This window comes from Pseudophryne corroboree, chromosome 6, assembly GCF_028390025.1.
Source record: "Pseudophryne corroboree isolate aPseCor3 chromosome 6, aPseCor3.hap2, whole genome shotgun sequence".
In the NCBI taxonomy this organism is placed as follows: Eukaryota; Metazoa; Chordata; class Amphibia; order Anura; family Myobatrachidae; genus Pseudophryne; species Pseudophryne corroboree.
In genome coordinates this window covers 59,022,987-59,048,183 of record NC_086449.1, presented here as the reverse complement: position 1 = coordinate 59,048,183, position 25,197 = coordinate 59,022,987, and the positions used below count along the sequence as shown (strand labels likewise).

The 25,197-nt window shown below is 46.9% G+C and overlaps 1 protein-coding gene across 1 annotated transcript in view; it reads left to right on the top strand.

Moving 5' to 3' along the window:
- LOC134936128 (complement C3-like) overlaps positions 1–25,197 on the top strand; it is a 613,812-nt gene that overhangs the window by 421,375 nt on the left and 167,240 nt on the right. Inside the window, exon 23 of the mRNA XM_063931045.1 lies at positions 3,969–4,055. Coding sequence (XP_063787115.1) covers positions 3,969–4,055 — 87 coding nt within the window. The remainder of the gene's footprint in view (positions 1–3,968; positions 4,056–25,197) is intronic.

Genomic DNA, 25,197 nt, shown 5'->3' with positions numbered 1-25,197 from the left:
GAACATCTGCACAGCTCTGAACATCCTTAAGAATAACCTTTTGAGACCTTTATATCTCATTAGCCTGCAATCTCGCTCTGCAAAATGGAATCTAGCTTAGAAAACTGCTCTGCGTACTTACTAAGTGCTAGAGAATCGTTAGAAACAGGCTTCCCTTCTCTGTATGGGTGGCTTAGAATCACACAGAGCTTTAGCAGTGGCGTCACTTACCCATTTCACACCTGGTACGGTAAGTGTAGTTCATACACGTGCCATAGCCACATGCCGCTAAAAAGGATGCATGGCTTCGTTGGATGGGGTCATGGCTAAGCATCTCAACCCCCGGTTTTCATCACAACTGGGAGATGCCAGCTGCCCCCAGAGACTGCCTTGTCTGCAGTGCTGGCTTCTACACGGTGATAGGAGTCAGGTGCTGCACAAAATGTTACAGTGCAGCACCCAGCTACTGTCACTGAGCAGGAGCCAGCACCCCCAGGAGTAGCTAGCACCCCTATTGTGATGCCACTGACTTTAGATGTATGCCTAGTATATTCTGATAACACTCCAACAAGTCAGGATGGTTACATGTGCTGTCATTGTTGCTACCACCAAATTCCATGCAAAGATAGACTTTGACAGAGTTCTGTATGACTAGGACAGAGAAAAATGTAGACATTTGCAGGTGCAAATACAGGATTGCAGTATAGGTTGTCAGTTCCGCACCAACTTACGCAGTATATGAATAAATTATGTATACATATAATCAACCAATATAAACAGCATTGTTTTAAATAATTTTGCAACACTTAATCATTGGTGGTGCTCCCAAAAACTTTTTGTAGATCAACTACAAGTATAAATAGGGAAAGAAAAGACAAAAAAAAATCTTTTTGGAAGCACTCTTCAACATGATTTATATAAACATGAACAGATTAGGAATTTGAAGTAAACAGTGTACTGGTGAGTCATTACATAACATTTATTCTGTCTATTAAAATAAAGATTATATAGTCCAAGTTAAAAAAATCTTGAATTTATGAGTTCAAGATGAAAGATGGTGAAAATATAGAATTAAGTGTCAGGATGCTATATCAAGAGCACTCTATGTTCAACCTGTAATCTAAATAGGAGTGATTAAAGTGATCATCCAAATGATGCCCACAGTACCCAGTATTCTTAGGTGGTCTCCCATCCAAGTACTGGCCGGGTCTATCCTGTCATCTTCAGAAGTTGATTAGGATCGGGCAGGTTTGAGGATAATGTGACCGTGGGCAGTTATTGAAGATGATGCAAGAAGGAAGAGAGAACCCACTTCTGCTGTCTGTACTGGGCCTGGGGCCGAGAGATGGATAGTTGGTCCCTGGGCTCTTCCAGATGAGAGAGTGTTGGAAAGGAGAGGCAAGATAATCGAAAATTGACCATTGAGAATTATGATAATACTGGTCCTTTCTAAGCTTTGTGAAGGAAGATAGACACTTCTGCTTTCTGTTGTAACAGCAAAATGTACGCTGAGAGGAGCTGAGCTCTTACCAGCACTGCTGTCAGCCAGATGAGAGAGTGATAGAGTGCATTTCAGCCTAATTAAGAATACACAATTTAATTAATATTCAGTTCACCTTTACAAAACCACTATCACTTTATCACTCAGGATTTCCAAAGGGGGGTTTCCAAATGTAATCAACAATTTCCATTCCGCAGAACACTGGAGCAAGTGCAGGAGTCGAGGGAACAGTAAAAGAACCTAATACTGACCCTGGACATAAATGTACACGTTGGTCTTTTCATACACTGGATAGTGTATGGAATACAGTATTAATAATTAACACTATAAATAGTGTAGATGGTTCAAGCCAGTGTTTCCCAAGCTCAGGCCTCAAGGCGCACTAACTGTCTTGGTTTTAGTGATATGCATGCTTGAGCACAGATGGTTTACATAACTAAGTTATTAATTAAGTCACCTTGTATGGTTATACGTAAAACCTGGACTGTAATTGTGTCTTGAGAACAATGGTTGTGAACCCCTGGTATAGGTTGTATCAGACATATTGAACTAATATAAACATAAGTGGTTCTGAAAAGGTTAAACATAAACAAACAAACATAATAGAACCAATAGAAGACAGTACTGCACTTTCTAAGCACACATTCTCCCACCTCAAGGTAAGGTACCTGTCTCTTCTCCCTGGCAGCTACTCTCTAGTACAGTGCACTGATTGAGCACTCATATCTCCACATACAGCATACTTGGTGGAAGAAGCTGCTACACTGGGCATGTGCAGCAACTCTGTTCTGTCCCATAAACTGCATGTTGTGGCAGTAGCTATATTAATTTTATTATATACTGTTGCTACCGTGGTCATAGGGCCTAATTCAGATTTGATCGCAGCAGCAAATTTGTTAGCTCATGGGCAAAACAATGGGGCAAATTCAGACCTGATCACTAGGCTGTGTTTTCGTACAGCGGGTGAGTATTTACCCTGCACAGAAACAATATAACCCACCCAAATCTAACTCTCTCTGCACATGTTACATCTGCCCCTCCTGAAGTGCATATGGTTTTGTTCATTTGCTAACAAATTTGCTGCTGTGATCAGATCTGAATTAGGCCCATAATTTGAGACACTGCCTACTATGAAGGGGGTTTCCGGTAGTGATGAGCGGATTCGGTTTTACTCGGTTCTCAAAACCGAATCTTATTGGCTATCCAAAACACGTGACATCAGTGAGCCAATAAGATTCGGTTTTGAGAACCGAGTAAAACCGAGTAAAACCGAATCCGCTCATCACTAGTTTCCGGGCAACTGGAACCCCCCTTCCTGCGTTTACCTATGATTTGTGCATGTGTCGTTTGCAGAAACTCATTTGCTGCCATACACAGAGACCCATCTGACATGGAATCAGCCCCAGGGCTGTTTCTAGATAATTTGGCTCCCAGTGTGAGCATTAAAAAATGTGCTCGCCCCCCCTCCCCGTAGACATTCAAAAATGCTCCTCCTCTTCCCACATATACATCTTAATAAAAACTATTTAGCATGCTCCCGGTGAGGGGGCATGGCCTCGCAAAATGGGTGTGGCCTCACTAAAATAGGCATGGCCTTGCAGAAAAAGACTACCTTACACCCCACTTTTTGAGCCTGCAGCAACAGACCTAGGCCACCACTGGAAAAAATAAACATTTCACTATATTAAGCCCCACACAGCAATGCCCCTTGCACCATATTATGCCATCCACCGCAACGACTGTGATACATTATGCCCTACAGTAAAGTTTCTAATTACTTTTAAATGACCTGCTTTTTGCCAGGGCCAGGGTTTCATGCACTGGGTGTCACGCTCATTGTCAGGGGTTTCATGCGCTGGGTGTCATGCTCGTTGATGGGTTTGACGCGCTGGTGTCATGCTCATTGTCAGGGCTTTCATGCTCTGGGATCCATGCTCATTGCCAAGGGGAGTGCTCGTTGCCAAGGGGGTGTAAGAATACTTGCTGTCGGGCACTACATTCCGCAGAAGTCCGCCCCCTCCCCGCCCCTGAGCGGAGTACTAGAGAAGAGGGAAGAGAGGGAGCACAATGGAGCCACAAAGTGCTGCAGCGGCACCCAATGCGATCGCACGGTTCGCCCGCCGCTAGAACCGGCACTGATCAGCCCCTTAGTGAGGAACATCCTGACTTCTCCCAAGGGTCTGGCACACTACTGCTATGCAAGCCCTGGAGGAAATCTAGCAGCACCAAAGCATATCTTGCACTGCAAATTAGCCATTTCCCACTTCAGAAATGAAGCTCATTGTATTTTCATTTCCCTAACAAACGTAAAGAGTTTTGTTTTATTGTGAGAAATAAAGTCTGTTAATTTTATATACTGTATATGAAGATAAATAATGAATTTGTGTCTTTGTCATATAAATTGCTTATCTTTAAAATGTCTTATACATAGCAGCCACAAAACCTCATGTCTGATAATGTGCAACTGTTCTAATTATGTATTTTACAGCTGGGATACAGACAGAGATGATCCCAGCATTGGATGTCAAAAATATTGTTCCCAAAACAGAGGTTCAGACAATTGTCACTGTCCAAGGTAAGCAACTAATATCAAAGAGCTCTTCATAAGGGGCCTGCTGGCAGGGCCGGCTCTAGGCATGTTCGAATAGAGCGGCCGCGCAGGGCGCCACCCTTAATGGGCGCCACGCGCTGGCGCCGCCATATTCGATGCTGGAGCCGGCCCTGTGTGTGTGCTGCTGCAGCATTTGGCGGTCGCGCTGTGTATGCGCGCTGCGCGGCGCCGGTATCTAACGTCAGACGCCGGCGCCGCGCATAGCCCGCCTGCACAAGTGGCCGCCCGCCCGCCAGCCCGGACCCAGGCTCAGGCTCACTCGCCCGGCCTCCCGCCCGCCCGCCAGCGCTCCCACACAGGCGGACAGCAGTACTCCTCCCCAGCGCCGCAGGTATTTTTTTTGGGGGGGGAGATCCGCACTGTGGGGGCATTTCTGGCACACAGGGGGCATTTTTGGTTATGTGGGGGCATTTCTGGCACTGTGGGGGCATTTCTGGCTCTGTGGGGGGCATTTCTGGCACTGTGGGGGCATTTCTGGCACTGTGGGGGCATTGCATATCTGGCTCTGTGGGGGCATATTTGGCACTGTGGGGGCATATCAGGCACTGTGGGGACATATCTGGTCCTGTGGGGGCATATCAGGCACTGTGGGGACATATCTGGCACTGTGGGGGCATATCTGGCACTGTGGGGACATATCTGGCACTGTGGGGGCATTTCTGGCACTGTGGGGGCATTTCTGGCACTGTGGGGGCATTTCTGGCACTGTGGGGGCATTTATCTGGCTCTGTGGGGGCATTTATCTGGCACTGTGGGGGCATTTCTGGCACTGTGGGGGCATATCAGGTACTGTGGGGACATATCTGGCACTGTGGGGGCATATCTGGCACTGTGGGGACATATCTGGCACTGTGGGGACATATCTGGCACTGTGGGGGCATTTCTGGCACTGTGGGGGCATTTATCTGGCTCTGTGGGGGCATTTATCTGGCACTGTGGGGGCATTTATGTATCAGGCACCGTGGGGACATTTATGTATCTGGCACCGTGGGGGCATTTATGTATCTGGCATCGTGGGGGCATTTATGTATCCTGCACCGTGGGGGCATTTATGTATCATGCACCGTGGGGGCATTTATGTATCATGCACCGTGGGGGCATTTATCTGGCATCGTGGGGGCATTTATGTATCCTGCACCGTGGGGGCATTTATGTATCTGGCACTGTGGGGGCATTTCTTGCACTGTGGGGGCATTTCTTGCACTGTGGGGGCATTTCTTGCACTGTGGGGGCATATCTTGCACTGTGAGGGCATTAATGTATGTGGCACTGTGGGGGCATATCTGCGCTGTGGGGGCATTTATCCATCTGGAACTGTGTGGCCATTTATGTAGCTGGCACTGCTGGGGGGCATGTCACGTGTAGCTGGCACTGCTGGGCGGCATTTCATGTGTAGCTGGCACTGCTGGGGGGCATATCATGTAGTGTTCCCGCTAGGCGTCTGTGGCTGGGCAGTGTGTCTCAGTGCTCTACCTGGCGCAATGTGTCTAACGTGGGGGCATATCAGGCACTGTGGGGGCATTTATCAGGCACTGTGGGGGCATATCTGGCACTGTGGGGGCATTTATGTATCAGGCACCGTGGGGGCATTTATGTATCAGGCACCGTGGGGGCATTTATGTATCAGGCACCATGGGGGCATTTATGTATCAGGCACCGTGGGGGCATTTATGTATCAGGCACCGTGGGGGCATTTATGTTTCAGGCACCGTGGGGGCATTTATGTATCAGGCACCGTGGGGACATTTATGTATCTGGCACCGTGGGGGCATTTATGTATCTGGCATCGTGGGGGCATTTATGTATCCTGCACCGTGGGGGCATTTATGTATCATGCACCGTGGGGGCATTTATGTATCATGCACCGTGGGGACATTTATGTATCTGGCACCGTGGGGGCATTTATGTATCTGGCACCGTGGGGGCATTTATGTATCTGGCACCGTGGGGGCATTTATGTATCTGGCACTGTGGGGGCATTTCTTGCACTGTGGGGACATTTCTTGCACTGTGGGGGCATATCTTGCACTGTGAGGGCATTAATGTATGTGGCACTGTGGGGGCATATCTGCGCTGTGGGGGCATTTATCCATCTGGAACTGTGTGGCCATTTATGTAGCTGGCACTGCTGGGGGGCATGTCACGTGTAGCTGGCACTGCTGGGGGGCATGTCATGTGTAGCTGGCACTGCTGGGGGGCATATCATGTAGTGTTCCCGCTAGGCGTCTGTGGCTGGGCAGTGTGTCTCAGTGCTCTACCTGGCGCAATGTGTCTAACGTGCTCTTATAGGAGGTTCTACCTGGTGCAATGTGTATTAGCTGCACTACTGTGTGGTGTAATGTGAATTGCCACTATAATGTGGCTACGCACCTTCCCCACGAAGTAACTCCCCTAAAGTTTTGCTGCGCGCCTTCGGCGCGCACTGTCCATGCTTTAGCGTGTGGAAATGGGAACAACAAGCATTACAGTATGTACATCATTTTGCCCACCTAACTTAAAAATGTGCCCTCCCTGTGATCAGCAACCTGCCCTAAAAAGTGAACACTAGCACGTGTAGCTGGCACTGCTGGAGGGCATGTCATGTGTAGCTGGCACTGCTGGGGGACGAGACCACGCCCACTTTTTCAGGAGACCACACCCACTTTTCGAAGAGCGCGCGCGCCTTCGGCGCGTGCATGGGGGGGGGGGGGGGGGCACTTTTACATTTTCTCGCTCAGGGTGCTAGTAGGCCTGGAGCCGGCCCTGCCTGCTGGCAACATTTAGACTTGGGAGAAAGTCCACCTAAGTGGTCCATTATGTACAACCAGAAGAGGTGCAGCCAAGCCACAAGGGAAGTGGCTTGTAATACACCACACTTCAACCTCTTTTCTCTTCCTCTCCCTGGGAAAGCCATGTGCAGAATGTTTTTCCCAACTATCCCTATAATCAGAACAAAGGGGGTCATTCAGAGTTGATTGCACGGCTGCTAAAAACTGCTAGCGAGTGAACACATAGTCGCCGCCCACTGGGGAGTGTATTTTCGCTTTGCAGAAGTGTGAACGCCTGTGCAGCAGAGCGCCTGCAAACACATTTTGTGCAAAACAAGACCAGCCCTGGACTTACTCTTCGTGTGCATTGAGTCTAACGTTGGCTTTTGACGTCACACACCCGCCCAGCATCTGCCCAGCCATGTCTGCGTTTTCCCCGGCACGCCTGCATTTTCCCCGGCACGCCTGCGTTTTTCCAAACACTCCCCGAAAACGATCAGTTGACACCCAGAAACACCCCCTTCCTGTCAATCTTCTTGCGTTGTGCAGTGCGACTTAAATCTTCGCTAGAACCTGTGCAAAACCACAAAGGTCTTTGTACCCGTACGTTGCGCGTGCGCATTGTGGTGCATACGCATGCGCAGAAATGCCGATTTTTAGCCAGATCGCTGCGCTGAGAACAACGGCAGCTAGCGATCAACTCGGAATGACCCCCAAAGTTCTTGCCGTGCTATACAGCAGTTCAAAGTATTAATTATAATAATTATTCTATATTTCTAAAGTAACATATTAGGTTCTTCAGTTCTGCACAAAGTGCATACAAACAGAACATGATAAAGAGTACGTACAAAAGAACAGTACAGATACTGTTGAAAAGGCTAAAAAACTATATATACATGCTAGTAGTTAGGCTTGCTGCCCTGTTCGGGTCTAATTGATCTGAAACAAAATTATTTTTGGTGTCTGTTTATTATTTTTGTAACAATGATTTCCATATGTTATGGCTTAATTCTTTAATGGCAATTAGTTGTTATGATAAGAAAAATAGGATTTTAAATACCTACCGGTAAATCCTTTTCTCGTAGTCCATAAGGGATATTGGGGACAGAATTAGTACGATGGGGTATAGACGGGTCCAAAGGAGTCAGTGCACTTTAAATTTGTTCCACTGGGTGTGCTGGCTTCTCCCCTCTATGCCTCCTCCTACAGCTCAGTTCTAGGTAAAACAGTGCCCGAAGGAGAATGACATACTTGAGAGAAGGAACATAACAACAACAGGTGTGGTGATTTTGGACACCAGCACACCAATACATAACTTAGCCAGCAAAGCCTGGCAACATTAACAGCAACAGCTGAACAGGAACATGTAACAGAGAACCTGCAGAAAGTGACTGCATAGAGGCGGGCGCCCACTATCCCTTATGGACTACGAGAAAAGGATTTACCGGTAGGTATTTAAAATCCTATTTTCTCTAGCATCCATAAGGGATATTGGGGACAGATTTAGTATGATGGGGATGTCCCAAAGCTTCCAGAACAGGCGGGAACGTGCGGAGACAACTGCAGCACCGCCTGCCCAAACTGGGTATCCTCTTTGGCCAGGGTATCAAACTTGTAGAACTTCAGAAAGGTGTTCATCCACAACCAGGTAGCAGCTCGGCATAGTTGCAGGGCCGAGACTCCACGGGCAGCCACCCAGGAAGAACCCACCGATCTGGTAGAGTGGGCCTTCAGAGACTGTGGAACAGGTAAGGCTGCCGACGCATAGGCTTGTTGGATAGTAAGCCTAATCCAATGAGCAATGGTCTGCTTTGAAGCAGGGCAACCCTTTTTCCGCGCATCATACAGCACGAACAAGGAATCCGTCTTTCTGATCCGAGCCGTCCTCTTGACATAGAGTTTCAAGCTTGCACTGCATCCAATGCCTCCGGAAGAGTAGAAGTGTCAGAACCGGATGGAATCACAATAGGTTGATTCAAGTGAAATGCGGAGACCACCTTCGGCAGGAACTGTGTCTAGTCCTGAGCTCCGCTCTGTTCTCATAAAAGACCAAGTACGGACTTTTGCATGACAAGGCCCCCAATTCTGAGACACGCCTAGCAGAAGCCAGGGTCAGTAACATCACCGTTTTCCACGTGAGGTACTTATCTTCTACCGTCATCAGAGGTTCAAACAGGAGGACTGTAGAAAGCGTAACACTACATACAGATCCCAAGGTGCTGTAGGTGGCATGAAAGGAGGTTTTATGTGAAGCACCCCTTGCAAGAAGGTCTGAACTTCCGGCAAGAGAGCCAACTTCTTCTGAAAGAAGATGGAGATAGCTGAAATCTGAACCTTAATGGATCCCAGACGCAAGCCTTTATCCACTTCAGCCTGCAGGAAATGAGGAACCTTCCCAAATGGAATTCTGCAGAGGGATATTTGCATTCCTCGCACCACGAGACATATCTCCGCCAGATAGGATGATAATGTTTTGACGTCACAGGTTTTCTGGCTTGCACAATAGTGGCAATGACCTTTTTGGAAAGCCCTTTGTGAGCTAGGATGTTCCGCTCAACTTTCATGCCGTCAAACAAAGCCGCCGTAAGTCTGGGTAGACTAATGGTCCTTGTTGAAGAATATCCCTTTTTAGTGGTAAAGGCCAAGGGTCCTCTACGGTCAAGTCCAGAAGAGCTCTTTGGGGCCAATACGGGGCAATCAAGATTGCTTCCACTCTTTGATATCTGATCCGCTTGAGCACCCTTGGGATCAGAGGAATCAGGTAGACCAGCTGGTAAGGCCAAGGCAAAGTCAGTGCATCCACTGCGCTCGCCTGAGGGTTCCTGGTTCATGAGCAATAGCAGCGAAGCTTCTTGTTGAGACAAGAGGCCATCATGTCGATCTGTTGGCAACCCCACCTGAGGGTGTAGTCCCCACTCCCCCAGGTGGAAGTCGTGGCGACTTAGGAAGTCCGCCTCCCAGTTGTCCACTCTCGGAATGAAGATTGCGGACAGTGATCTTGCATTTCTTTCTGCCCAGAGCAGTATTCTTGACACTTCTCGCATGCAGGCCCAGCTTTTTGTCCCTCCTTGTTGATTGATGTACACCACCGCCATGGCCTTGTCCGACTGCACCTGGATCACCCAATCTCTTAGTAGATGAGACGCCTGAAGCAAAGCATTGTGGATAGCCCAAAGTTCCAGAATGTTTATTGGAAGTAGGGCCTCTTGGGCAGTCCACCTGCCCTGGAACTACACTCCTTGGGTGACAGCTCCCCATCCTCTTAGACTCTCACCCGTTGTGAGGAGGATCCAATCCTGAATCCCGAAGCTTCGGCCTTCCAGGAGGTTGGATGACTGTAGTCACCACAGGAGTGAAATCCTGGCCTGGGGTGACAGCTGAATCATCTGGTGCACCTGAAGATGGGAACCGGACCACTTGTTTAGGATGTCCAATTGGAAGGGTCTGGCATGGAACCTTCCATACTGTATCGCCTCGTAGACGGCCACCATCTTTCCCAATAATTTTATGCAAAAATGAACGGAGACTCGAGCAGGACTGAGTACCATGTAAACCATTTATTGAAGTGTTCTCACCTTTTCCTCTGGGAGGAACACCTTCTGTGCTACAGCATCCAGTAGCATTCCGAGAAACAGGAGTCTCTGAGTTGGTTCCAGGTGGGACTTCTGCAGATTTAAGATCCACCCGTGGTGAGACAGAAGTTGAATAGTGCGATCTATATGGAGCAATAGAAGCTCCCTGGAACTCGCTTTTATCAGGAGATCGACCATGTATGGAATTACATTGACCCCCCTAAGCTGAAACATAATTTCTGCCATCACCTTCGTGAACACCCTTCGAGCTGTAGACAGGCCGAAGGGTAATGCCTGAAACTGTTAGTGATCGTTCAGTAGGGCAAACCTTACATAGGCCTGATGAGGAGACCAAATTGGGATATGTAGGTAAGCGTCCTTGATATCCAGGGACACTAGGAATTTCTGTTGTTCCAGGCCTGCGATCACCACTCTCAAAGATTCCATCTTGAATTTGAAAACCTTCAGGTAAGGATTCAAGGACTTCAGATTCAGAATGGGTTTCACAGACCCGTCTGGTTTTGGTATGACCAACAGACGAGTAGTAACCCTGTCCTTGTTGTAGTATGGGTACAGGAACAATGACCTGGGACTGGACCAATTTGTTTATGGCCAGTAGTAGCATACCACCCATACTTTCCAAAGCTGGTAAGCCTGATTTGAAAAACCGTTGGGGAGGAGTACCGTCGAACATCTTGGCAGGATCCATCCCAGATGTGGCTGAAGTGACGTAACCGAGCTCCCACCGATCTCCTCGGGGTGGGTGGGCACCATCATGCTGATGTCTTTGCGGGAGCAGAACTGGTGTTCTGTTCCCGAGATCCAGCAATGGCTGGGGTCCACTAGGAGCCTTGGGCACTTTAAGAAATCAATAGTGTGCACTGGCTCCACCCTCTATGCCCCTCCTACCAGACTTGGTGTAGAAAATGTGCCCGGAGGAGCCGGCCATGCTTAGGGAAGCTCCTGATGAGTTTTCTGCATTTATTTCCTATTTGTTGTTTTCAGGCAGGGCTGATTGGCACCAGCCTGCCTGCTTCGTGGAACTTAGAGGGGAGAACGGCCCAACTTCCTGAAGAGTTAATGGTCCCATTTCTCCGCTGACAGGTCACTGAGCTCCTGGGGGGGTTATTCGCAAGCCACACCACAGCGCAGCGTACCCTACCGCAGCACGCCACCACCCCTATCAGAGCCAGAAGAGAGAAGAGTGGTGAGTACAGCGCCGGTGTCCCGGTTAGTGGGTCGCCGGCAGGAATGGCTGCACAAGGGTAGGAGTGCAGGCTGCGCTCCAGGGGGCTCAGGAGAACATGCAGATGCATGTGCCCCACTGTGAGGGCCGTGCTGAGCCACCAATGACTACCAAAACTGTCACCCATATCTAACAGGGGTTTTAACCCTTTGTTAGACAGAAAAATACCTCAGGCCAGTATAAAAAAGCGGGAAGCCGAGCGCCATTAAGGGGGCGGGGCTTCACTAAGAGCGGATCCCTCAGCTCACCAGCGCCATTTTCCCTCTGCAGCTTGCACGGACAGAAATTACAGGGAAGCACAGCTCCTCCACAAAGGCTTCAAGTCTCCTCAGCAGTACCAGGGGGTTTTAGAAGGGGGGCCGGGGAGTAGTGTTAAATACTAAGCCCTATTAAGGGACCTAGGGGTAAATTTACTAAAATGGGAGTTCTATTTAAGATGGGATGTTGCCCATGGCAACCAATCAGATTCTACTTTTCATTTATCCAGCACCTTCTAGAAGATAATACCTGAAATCTGATTGGTTGCTATTGGCAACATCCCATCTTAAATAGAACTCCCATCTTAGTAAATTTACCCCTTAGTTTGGCGACCCAGCTAATATTTTCTTGGCTATAGTGGCGCTGTGTGTGGCTGGCTCCGATTTCTGTGTCTCCCTGAGGGCTCTGTGTGGGTTAAAACTGTGTTTTCATATTCTATGTGTGTGTGTCCCTTCACATTACCATGTCCAGGGACTGTGTTTCCTGCATGGCTGAGTGCCTTTCTTCCCCTGGAGACTCACTACCCTGTACCCAGGATAGTGCTCATTCTCAGAGAGAGCCGGCCCTAACCAATATGATGCCCTAGGCAAGATTTTGGCTGGTGCCCCCTAGCACCACCACTAGTTCTGCAGGAGATGCCTGGCATGAGTCATCTGGCAGCTCTGCAAACGTCTGGCGCCTTTTTTTTTTTCTGAAAATGCATCTTATTTGCATTACTTTGTGGCTAGGATGCGCAAGCAGCTTCTGCTGATTAAAATAATATGCAGCATGTCTATATTCTGTGTGCGACTGTAGCTGTATCTGCATACGAAATGCTACATTACAGTGATTTCCAGGAATACACTGCAATGTAGTATTTTGTATGCAGATACAGCCGCAGCCACAATATAGGCAAGCAGCATATCATTTTAATCAGCAGAAGCTGCTGGTGCCCCTAAGCATGCCAAATGCCCTAGTTTGCCTATGCCTAAGGCCGGCTCTGTTCTCAGGCTAGTGGGGCAGAACCATGGTTAACTTTGGAAGTTCGATAGACTTCTTGGAAAGCAGCCACTAACCCCTATTGCACACTGTAACTGAAGCAGCTGCGGCCACTGTAATAAATCCTTTACCTTCGTACTCTGTCCCCAGTTAGCGTACACAGTCCCGTACTGTGCACACACTTTGCGTGCACACGCCGGAATAGCTGTGCAGCTTACACTCAGTGCATACACACAGACCGACAACCTGAGAGCACGAGGCAGCTCTAGGTGTGGCAATTACACTATACAAATGCTCAACAGAAACTGAATACGACACCAGTATTTGATTGTATGTTGTGGTCCAAAGCAGCAACAAGTAATAATATATTTGTAAAAGGGAATTACAATAAGTTAAAATATAAATGGTAAAACACAATACAATTCAATCACAGAGAGAGAGTCACACCCAATGATACGTATGCTTTGTCGCTTGCGCCACCCGGATCCGGTCCCCAGTCGTCTGGCGAGACGACCTATGAGTCTTTAAAAAGCAGAGAGAGAGCGTGACCGGCCCAGGCCCAAAATACAATACAATGGGGTTGTATGCTCTCCACCGATTGGTTGGAGGGATGGTCGTTTACAGTACAGGAGAGGTCATTGGTCGGTTTGAAGAGATGGGCGATGCCTTGATCCAGGGGTGTGTACAGCTGGTCAGCTCTGGATTCCCACCGCATACCAAGTACATAATAAACACAAATATACCTTTAATCTGCCTTTGCGAATAACTATTCGCAATGACATGCGATCTTCTCCAAACCAACACCGGATTATTGCTCATAATTATCCGAACACGTAGATACCATGCATGATGCTCTGATCAGTTACTGTCCCCTCGCATACTGTAAAGGTGTATAATTCCCTTGTTGTGCCTTGTAAATAAGTAAAAGTTACATGAGGGGAAAGGGGAGACTATGTGTAATGTGTGTACTAAGTTTGGGAAATATGTAATGTGTGACAGATATTTCCATGTTCATTAGGTTACTTTGTTATGTTATCTCCAAGCAACATGATCCTACACATGAAATGACCAACCATTCTCAAGATGCACACACGTATATATATATATATATATATATATATATATATAAGTGTTTCCCTGCTATTATATCTTTCAAAGGTTTTCTAGACTGCAGGCTTGTGTGTCTCTATTGGGATATTTGTCTCCCATTGTTCTGGCCCTCACCAAACGATGACTTGTTCAGTTTGTGTTTGTCTTTCTTCACAGACCAGGGGGTCTGTTCAAACATTGGAGTGAACAAGACATTGTATTGGAAGGATGTGCATGTTTGGTTAGATTAGTGTGTGTGTGAACAGTGACTCGACACAGGCTGGGCACTGTGGCATGTGTCTAATCATTTCAAGTAAGAATCTTTCTGTAATTGCTCATACCAAGCCCGTATGCGCAGTCCCGTGGGAGGCGATTGTACGCAATTTGCGAGTATGCGCACGCACGGCAGACTGAGTACGTGCATGGATGCCATCTGTGTGGTGTTTGCATGTGGTGTGTGTATTGCAATATTTTTCGACTTCGACAGTCCACCCTTTGGCAGTCAACAATAACTGCCACTAATATTAATAACAGAAAAAAATATTTACAAGCTATACATTACAATGGGCGAGTATGTACCTTGGAAGAGGGAGAAAAGGTCATAGGTGAGAAATGGATGGCCTAGTGTGACAGGAAAAACGTTTATGTATGAGTAACTGCCTGAGGGGGATGTATCATCGTGCATAACTAGCTTCTAGGCTTTGCAAAGTATTCATTATATTCCTTCTCATCCCGTATTAAGGGTCTGTACATGGTCCAACAAACTCCACCGAGCTATATGATAAATGGGGAGCACATTTATCTGATGATACATCATGGGGATCCATATGTGTGAGCAATTATGTGTCCCTATTATCTAATGACTATGTGTGTTTCACTAACCTAGCCCTACAGAGATGAACAGAAGACATGTAACGGTACATACAACAATAAAATGACATTTTTGGTAATTGATGAGTTGGGTTCTGGTTTGTGGATTTCCTGGGTAAGGGGGAAACAAAGAGAAGGTGAACAGAAACAGGCCATGAAATTCATTTTCAATCTTTATCATAACACTGTCTCAACAGAAGGGTCATAAGTCAAGTCTGCCGCTGTTACAACGCCCTCGCCCCTTAGACTCATTAAATTTATGCTTTGCTTGCGCCGTGTCAGAATTCGAGCACATTTAAATATTAACCCGACAATTATGACGACACCTAAGATTAGGAGAAGAATCTTCCCCACACTGGCAATCACATTCTGTGCCCACTCTCCTAGCCCTGAGAACCATTTGAGTGGGTTCAACCAAGAGGACCAGCCGATCACTTCATCACCCACAGCTGTTAACGTCAGATTGTGTCGTCTCCTAAATTCCCATTTAAGTTGTAGGATCTCATCCATATTTTGGTCGATGACCTCCGTGGGGTCGTTGGTGCTGTTTGTGATGTAGGTACAGCACTTTACACCATACTGAGTAGCTAGAGTAACACAGTACCCACCCGTCACAGCTGTAACATAATTTAGAACCATCCTATGCTGGATCAATTCATTCTTATAAGCCTGCAGTTCCCTGCCAGTGTACCTGAAGGTGTCATCATACATTTCGGTAATATTGTCTATCAAGTTCGCCAGCGCATGGATATACCTATAATTTATAACTCCCCTGGCAGTATGGGTGACATCTAATGCGAGGAGAATTTGAATCCTGGTAGATTCATGGATCAAATCAGAGCCTGCATGCTCTGTCCTAGCTATGAGGTGTCTCTTGACAATGTGCTCATAATGGGTATGAGTATACGGAGTCTGAGCGTTGCGGTGAACATCTTTCATTAGGTCATGGGTTATAGTAATAACATCTGGTAGTAATCTGCCAATATAACACAACCCTTCAGAGCTCGGAGTCAGCCACGTGTACGCTTTCCTCCCACATATGAAATAAGTATCATCTGGAAGAACATAGGGGACAAAATGCAGCATCACCATATTACATATCTTCCATGGGAAGAAACCAGTCCCTAGTTCTCTCATCTGTTCCATACAAGTTTCATGCTGGATAATATGTGCACAATATTCTTGCGGTACTTTCCCAGCCCACATGGTCTTGCTGCCACGTGTGTACCTGTATCGAAAATACCTCCAACTAGTGGCTATCTTGCGCACAAGTTCAGAATCGATAGCGATTTTATCGGCTCTGTGTGAGAAGGTCATTGTCTGATTATTCCATGTTACTTCCCAATTTCCTGGTTGTCTGAAATTGGACACGTTGAAACAGACTAGTGACTTATCTACATGGAACTGGTGGAGCTTCAAGCTAGGGGGTCTAGATATATTGAATTTCCTGTCCACCGGTCTTCCCCCCCGTAATTCAAGTACCTCATCTATCGTTAAAGGAAGTGGCACTAATCCCGATTTACTCTGTCCTTGAGGTACATGTGAGCACACCCAGCATTCTGTTTGGTTTAAGACCTTACCCACTAATGAGTGGTAATCACTCAGGGGATGCCTGTCCGTGGGGATATTATAAATGGACTGACATTTCTGGATGCAACCATCTCCGACTATGTTGTCGCATTTCTTGCATATACAGTACTCTACAGACAATAACCCTTCACAGTGACCCCGAGCTCCGTGACTACCAGACCTTTTTCTGATGCTAGACTTGAAAGTGATACGCTGATCCTGGGGTCCTACCAACCCGTACTCTCCATCAGAACTCACTCCAGATCCTTGCTCCACCTCTCTGGGACCCTCACAAAAACAAGTTGTCCTTATTAAAACCAAAGTCACTAACAGAACCCGAAACGCAGTCTCTTGTAACCGATCCATTTCGTTAGGGGAAAGGAGGAAAATAAGAAGGAGAAAAGAAAGGAAAAATGCAGGGGGAGGTGAAAAAAGAAAATGCTACGACAACCGTTCTAACTCTCGTTACTCTCCGTGCTCAGATGCCTTTCAACAGTCCTGCCTCTCAACTTTCCCGGAACAAGCACTCTAGTGATACGAGGTTCTCTTCCACCTGCTCTTTGTCACGAGTCTTCTTCGGGTCAGCGACCTTCTTGCAATGGGACGAGTGGACCCAAGTCTCTCTCTCGGCAACCTTCAATGCTGTTGTGCTGGTTAACAAAACTTGGTATGGTCCTTCCCACCTGTCTATGAGGCAACCTGAGCGTAAGAAATTTCAAATCATCACATAATCCCCAGGTTCAATGTCATGACAATTACTGTTTGGTAAGTCAGGAATCACCAGCTTTAGATTTCTTTGTTGATTTCTGAGCTGTTGGCTCATCCTAACCAAATATTGCACAGTCACTTCATTATTACATTTCAAATCATCCTGGGGGTCAATCATTACGTGAGGTTGTCGCCCAAAAAGAACTTCAAAGGGTGATAGGTTAAGTGGTGACCTGGGAGTGGTTCTGATGCTGTACAACACTAGTCGCAATGCCTCTGGCCACAACAATCCAGTTTCAACCATTACTTTGCTAAGCTTGTTCTTAATAGTGCTATTCATTCTCTCCACCTTTGCGCTCACCTGTGGCCGGTACGGAGTATGTAGCTTGCTATTAATACCCATCAGTTTGCACATGACCTGAAAGACTTCACCTGTAAAATGGGTACCCGTATCACTTTCAATTATTCTAGGGATACTATATCTACACACAAATTCCTGCACAATTTTCTTTGCAGTGAACGTAGCAGTATTTGTGGCAGCGGGGAATGCTTCTACCCAATTTGAAAAGACATCTGTACACACTAGGACATATTTCAGATTCCTACAGTGTGGTAACTGTATGAAGTCTATTTGTATTACCTGGAAGGGTCCGTCCATAGGAGGGATATGGGATGGTTCCGTCGGTATTGTCTTCCCAACATTCTTTCTCATGCAGGTAATACAAGCCATTGCCCTCCTACCTGCATGAGATGAGAACCCTGGTGCACTCCAGTATGCCCTGACCAGTTTGCACATACCTTCCTCCCCAAGTGGGTCAGGTCGTGAGCTGCTTCCGCTAGGGCTGGAAGATATGCCTTGGGGGCCACTGGCTTACCGTGCCCATCTGTCCAGAGGCCCGAAGACTCTCTTCCATATCCCTTCGCCTTCCAGACGGACTTCTCCTGCAGGGAACACAAATCTTGCATTTCAATGAGTTGTTGTGTACTTATTGTGTTAAATGTCATCAGTGGTGTGATGTTGGTTAGTGTGGCTGAACTTGCTGCTGCCTTGGCAGCTTCGTCTGCCCGGCTGTTACCAAGTGACACTGGGTCTTGACTGTAAGTGTGGGCTTTGCACTTGATAACAGCCACTCTGTCGGGGTCTTGTATTGCTGATAGCAATCTTTTGATGTGGGTCGCATGCGCCACGGGTGTGCCAGCTGCTGTCATGAAATTTGAGGCGCCATAGGGCCCCGAAATCATGCACCACACCAAAGGCGTACCTTGAATCTGTGTATATATTAGCTGACTTACCCTTGGCCAGTTCACATGCTCTGTTAGGGCGACCAGCTCAGCAACTTGTGCTGAGTGCGGTGGGCCCATGGGCTCAGCTTCTATGATACTTCTGTCGTCTACAACTGCGTACCCAGTGCACAGGTCTCCCGAGTCCGTCTGTCTGTGGCAACTACCGTCAGTGTAGAAGGTAAAATCTACGTTTTCCAGTGGGTTGTCACTAATGTCAGGTCTCGCAGTGAAAGTCTGGTTCAGGTATTCCATACAATCATGCGTATCAGTGTCTGCACTAAATCCTCCTTCACCATCATTCTCATCCTCCACCCTTGTGTCTGTCCAAGCACACTTGGCAGATAAGTTGCAGGATTTAGTGTTCTGCATCTCTTAATGGTGATGTTTACAGGGGTAATTAGTGATAATTCCCACCTTGTAAACCGCGCAGATGAGACATGTCTGGTTTGGGCAGAGTTCAGTAAGGCTGATACTGCATGAGGTGTATGGACGGTCAGATTGTGTCCTAACACTACGTCTTCGCTCTTACTCACTAGCAAAGCTATCGCTGCAACACTTCGCAAGCATGTAGGGAGAGACCGTGCTACAGTGTCCAACTGTGCACTGTAGTATGCTACTGGTCTGCTGGCATCACCATGTTTCTGTGTTAAAACACCTGCCGCACACCTAGCACTTTCTGTACCGTACAATTCAAAGGGTTTCCCATAATCTGGCATACCTAATGCAGGTGCCTGTGATAGGCACTGTTTGAGTCTCTCAAATGCCAGTTTGGACTCATCTGTGTGCGAAATCCGATCTGGTTTGTTTGAAGAGACCATCTCTTGCAAAGGTAAAGCCAGTATGGAGAACCCTGGGATCCAGTTTCGGCAGTACCCACACATTCCTAGGAAAGTGCGGATCTGTTGCTGGGTTTGTGGCAGAGTTATGTTCCGAATCGCTTCTATCCTATCAGCAGTGAGGTGTCATTGTCCTTGTGTCAAGCAATGCCCCAAATACCTCACCCTTTTACTGCACAACTGTAATTTATCCTTTGAAACCTTGTGTCCTGTCTGGGAGAGGTGAAGCAGCAGCTGCTTCGTATCTGCCAAGGACGTTTCAAATGAGTCAGAGCACAACAATAAGTCATCAACATACTGTATTAGCACTGAGCCATTTTCAGGTTGAAAGGATTGCAAACAGTCATGCAGTGCTTGGGAGAAGATACTTGGGCTGTCAATGAAGCCTTGGGGAAGACGAGTCCAGGTGTACTGTACTCCCCTGTAAGAGAAGGCGAAAAGGTACTGACTGTCGGGGTGGAGAGGGTCAGAAAAGAAGGCAGAACAGAGATCAATGACAGTGAAGTATGAAGAGGTTGCGGGGATCTGCATCAAGATGACAGCTGGATTGGGCACTACGGGGAATTGACTCTCAATTATTTTGTTCACCCCTCTTAAATCCTGCACTAGCCGGTAACCCCTCCCCCCGCTCTTTTTGACAGAGAAAATGGGACTATTGGCTGTGCTGGATGTCCTGACTAGGATGCCCTTTTGTAGCAAGCGCTCTATGACAGGGAAAATTCCTAGTTCTACCTCTGGCTTCAGAGGGTATTGGGGGATTTTTGGAGCTATCCTGCCATCTTTTAATTGTACCACTATTGGGGCTACATTCGCCATCAATCCAGTGTCTTGTCCATCTTTGGTCCATAGGGAACCTGGTATTTGTGAGATCATTTCCTCTACCTGCGATGGACATGCGTCTAGGACAGTAGAGTGCAACATTAGCCGTTGTGGTGTGTCTAGCATATCTTGCACTTCCTGTGCGTGGTTTTCAGGGATATCTAAAAACACGCCTTCAGGTTTACAATATATGACACATCGCATTTTGCACAGTAAATCTCTTCCAAGCAGGTTAGTCGGAGCCGATGCAGCCAGCAAAAAGGAATGCTTGGTCTGCAAGGGCCCTATCGTAATCTCTGCAGGTCTACTCAAAGGGTATTGTTGCACTGTTCCTGTTACTCCCATTGCCGAAATTGTTTTACCCGTTGTTTTTATACCTACCGTTGAATTTAACACTGACCTGGCTGCCCCTGTATCTACAAGAAAAGGTAATGATCTACCAGCTACATCAACTGTGACCTCAGGTTCACTACCAAGGTTTGCAATCAACTTCACTGGTTGCAGACTACAGGTGTGGCCCAACCCCTATTGTGTGGTGAGACCCTCCAGCAGTGCATTGGCAGCTACAATATGTGAGGGGGGTAACTGAGAATTTTCAGAGGTCTGCCAGTCCCTCCTCGGCGGGTACCTCCTTGTTTCCCCTCTATGCGGCTCGTACTCTCTCCTGTATGATCCCTGATCTCCTCTATGTGTATAATTACTTTGCTCGTGTTCTTGTCTAGGGGGTCTGAATTTTTTGTGTGCTGTTACAATTTCTGGCATAATGCCCTTCCCTTTTACACAGATAACAAACTCTTGGCTTTTTCCATGTGTCAGGGGCCTGGGGTTTTGGTCGAGTTGGTGCTCCTTCCAGTGCTTGGATGCTCATCACCATCAACCGCTCCCCTTGTGTCTCCCTGGTTTTCTGGATATTACGGTCGTGCTCCAGTGCTGATTCCCTAAGTGCAGTCACCGTAATACCCCTCCAGTTTGGCAGAGAAGTTTGCACCCTGGTTTTCAGTGCCTCCTTCAATCCCTCCATTAATACAGAGACAGCTACTTCCCTGTGGTTGACATTGTCTCTAATATCCTCAACCCCAGTGAATTTAGCCATTTCCATCAAAGCTCTGTGGAAATATTCGGATGCCAGTTCATTCTCTTTCTGTCTTATGGAAAAAATCTTATTCCATCTAACTACGGCTGGGAAATACAAACCTAGTTGTATATTGATTTGCCTGACATTCTCCTGATTGTAAGCATCAGTGAGTGGCACTTCTGCATCTAGGTTGCAGTCTGTAATAAATTTTGGGATGTCAATGTTAGAGGGTAGACTCGCTCGCAACACCTTCCGCCAATCTTTGTTTGTGGGTTCTTGGGAAAGTCCTAAATCTCTTATATATTTCTGGCATCCGACTAAATCCTTTCTGGGGTCAGGGAATTCTGCCATAATTGACCTTAGCTCCATACGGGACCAGGGACAGTACATTGCAATGTTCCTGATTGGGGTCACCCCCTGAGTGTCAGTTCTCCCGTTAGGGACAGCAATCACCCTAACTGGATGCAACTCAACCACATCTTTCTTGTTTGTCTCTACAATACGGGGAGTCACTGTTTCTGCATAATGGACGGTACCGTACTTACCAGTCGCCACAATCTCATCTGCCCCCTCACTGGCTGATGTGGCCACTGCCCTTGGTGGTTGGGCAATGCCCACCCTTGTGTCGTGTATGGTGGCAGCCAGGGCAAGGGCTGAGATCATGCTAGGCTCATCCTCTACGTTGCTGTAATCTTGGGGAGAAGGTAAAACAGGGTACAAGGTACAAGCGTTAGTTTTAATACATTCGCTGCGCATTTCCCTGACCTCTACCTTTGTATCATTGGTGGTGACACTCTTCTCTCCATCAACATATGGTGGTGGTGGTGCTGTCGCATTCACGCTTCTGCCTGGTTTGGAACTTGCTTGTCGAGCAAGCTCCCTTTGCACATCTTCCTCTTGTTGCCACAAGTTTAAACAATCTGTATGCCTTACCCTTTGCTTTCTGGATTTGAGCAGGCATATTCTAATCCTTACATTGTGTAGTACCTCTGGATCAAAACTACCTATCCCAGGAAATGATGCTTTATCCCCCACGGTCATTCGTGTCCATTCATCACAAAAGGTCTCAGTGTGGGGACCATACTTCCCCCACATTACCAACTGAGCTGACCCCCTGGGTCTCAATTCTGCTGTCTGAACCCTGACTGAGGAACGTCCCTGTGTTGTGCACTTGGCTCCCATTGTGGACCCTTTTAACACGGTAAAACTTCCTAAAATGCTCCAAACACAGTAGTCTAACGGTGGAAGTCCTCAAAGTTCTTCCACTAACTTCTTCTGCTCCGAGTACCACGGATCCGCCCTATTTAGCAGACACGCGTAGCCAGTGCAGGCCCTACTGTGGCCTATATCCCCTGGGCCTTTAGGAGTAACTTACCGTACCCAGTGAATATCTGCCTAAAAGACAATTTTTACACAAATCACGCTTGCATGTGCTTTACACAACGCGTATGATGACGAGATTTACGCACAAATATGCAAAACTTCGTATCACGTTGCGCCACGTATCGCTCACACAACCGTGCGGTCCAATCGTACCGCTTATAGACACTTGCTATTTATAAGTTGTAGGATCACTGGAGTCTTCACACTGTGCTCCAAAACAGCCGGAGTGTAATACCAAGAAAAAAAAAAAACCTTTAAAACAACAACTTAACAAAGCTTTATCACACTCCGTTGCACGTGTTCACCTAGACCGTGCTCACCAAGTTCACCGAGTTTCACCGAGTTCACCAAGTTCACCAAGCGGGGTTCAATACATTCACACCTTTTTCAGCCCACACTAACACTCTATAGTTTTCTGATCAGAAAAATATCCTTTCCTGTTAACTGATAGCTTTCCCCAGAGGTAACACACTTTATCAATGTTATTCTAATCTGCGTTTGAAACCAGATAGTTATGTGCTATTTGTAGATAAACATCTACTACTCCGAATGTATATAGCAACACAGATGTATTCGGTTTCACACAAACCTATAAATGACCGTTATAACCTATGGCAACAATATGTGGGATGGATGCAAAGTATGGGTACGCTGTGTGCGCCTTTACGCAAGGTCACATGTGCAAAAGAAAAAAAACAAAAAACTTTTAAATGGCTTTTTTTTCCCTTTGTCCTTGTGGTTCACGCCAGCATCCCTAACCAATGCATTACAGGCGCAGTTCAGCAGCACAAGATATCTCAACACAATATAATAATGCTAATCCACCCTTTGCTGCTGGCAAGCGCCTGCAATGTTGTGCAAAAGCCGGGTATGAGATGAGCCGGACGATGTCTCCAACTGAGAAGTTCGATAGACTTCTTGGAAAGCAGCCACTAACCCCTATTGCACACTGTAACTGAAGCCGCTGCGGCCGCTGTAATAAATCCTTTACCTTCATACTCTATCCCCAGTTAGCGTACACACTCCTGTACTGTGCACGCACTTTGCGTGCACACGCCGGAATAGCTGTGCAGCTTACACTCAGTGCATACACACAGACCGACACGCTGAGAGCACGAGGCAGCTCTAGGTGTGGCAATTACACTATACAAACGCTCAACAGAAACTGAATGCGACACCAGTATTTGATTGTATGTTGTGGTCCAAAGAAGCAACAAGTAATAATATATTTGTAAAAGGGGATTACAATAAGTTAAAATATAAATGGTACAACACAATACAATTCAATCACAGAGAGAGAGTCACACCCAATGATACGTACGCTTTGTCGCTTGCGCCACCCGGATCCGGTCCCCAGTCGTCTGGCGAGACGACCTATGAGTCTTTAAAAAGCAGAGAGAGAGCGTGACCGGCCCAGGTGCAAGGTTTATATACCCTTGCCCAAGGTTTATATACCCTTGCTCAAGGTTTATATACCCTTGCCCAAAATACAATGGGGTTGTATGCTCTCCACCGATTGGTTGGAGGGATGGTCGTTTACAGTACAGGAGAGGTCATTGGTCGGTTTGAAGAGATGGGCAATGCCTTGATCCAGGGGTGTGTACAGCTGATCAGCTCTGGATTCCCACCGCATACCAAGTACATAATAAACACAAATATACCTTTAATCTGCCTTTGCGAATAACTATTCGCAACGACATGCGATCTTCTCCAAACCAACACCGGATTATTACTCATAATTATCCGAACACGTAGATACCATGCATGATGCTCTGATCAGTTACTGTCCCCTCGCATACTGTAAAGGTGTATAATTCCCTTGTTGTGCCTTGTAAATAAGTAAAAGTTGCATGAGGGGAAAGGGGAGACTATGTGTAATGTGTGTACTAAGTTTGGGAAATATGTAATGTGTCACAGACATTTCCATGTTCATTAGGTTACTTTGTTATGTTATCTCCAAGCAACATGATCCTACACATGAAATGACCAACCATTCTCTAGATACACACAAATATATACATATATATATATATATATAAGTGTTTCCCTGCTATTATATCTTTCAAAGGTTTTCTAGACTGCAGGCTGCCAGTAGTTAATAATTTGCAACCGCAGGCTTGTGTGTCTCTATTGGGATATTTGTCTCCCATTGTTCTGGCCCTCACCAAACGATGACTTGTTCTGTTTGTGTTTGTCTTTCTTCACAGACCAGGGGGTCTATTCAAACATTGGAGTGAACAAGACATTGTGTTGGAAGGATGTGCATGTTTGGTTAGATTAGTGTGTGTGTGTGTGTGTGTGTGTGTGTGTGTGTGTGTGTGTGTGTGTGAACAGTGACTCGACACAGGCTGGGCACTGTGGCATGTGTCTAATCATTTCAAGTAAGAATCTTTCTGTAATTGCTCATACCATGCCCGTATGCGCACTCCCGTGGGAGGCGATTGTACGCAATTTGCGAGTATGCGCACGCACGGCAGACTGAGTACGTGCATGGATGCCATCTGTGTGGTGTTTGCATGTGGTGTGTGTATTGCAATATTTTTCGACTTCGACAGTTTCCATTAAAGGGATGATATCGAATATTTCAACTAAATTATCCAATAATGAGAGACGCAAATTATAATACTATGGATGACCTGATGAATAGAGATTCAGTTCCCATACCAGTGTCT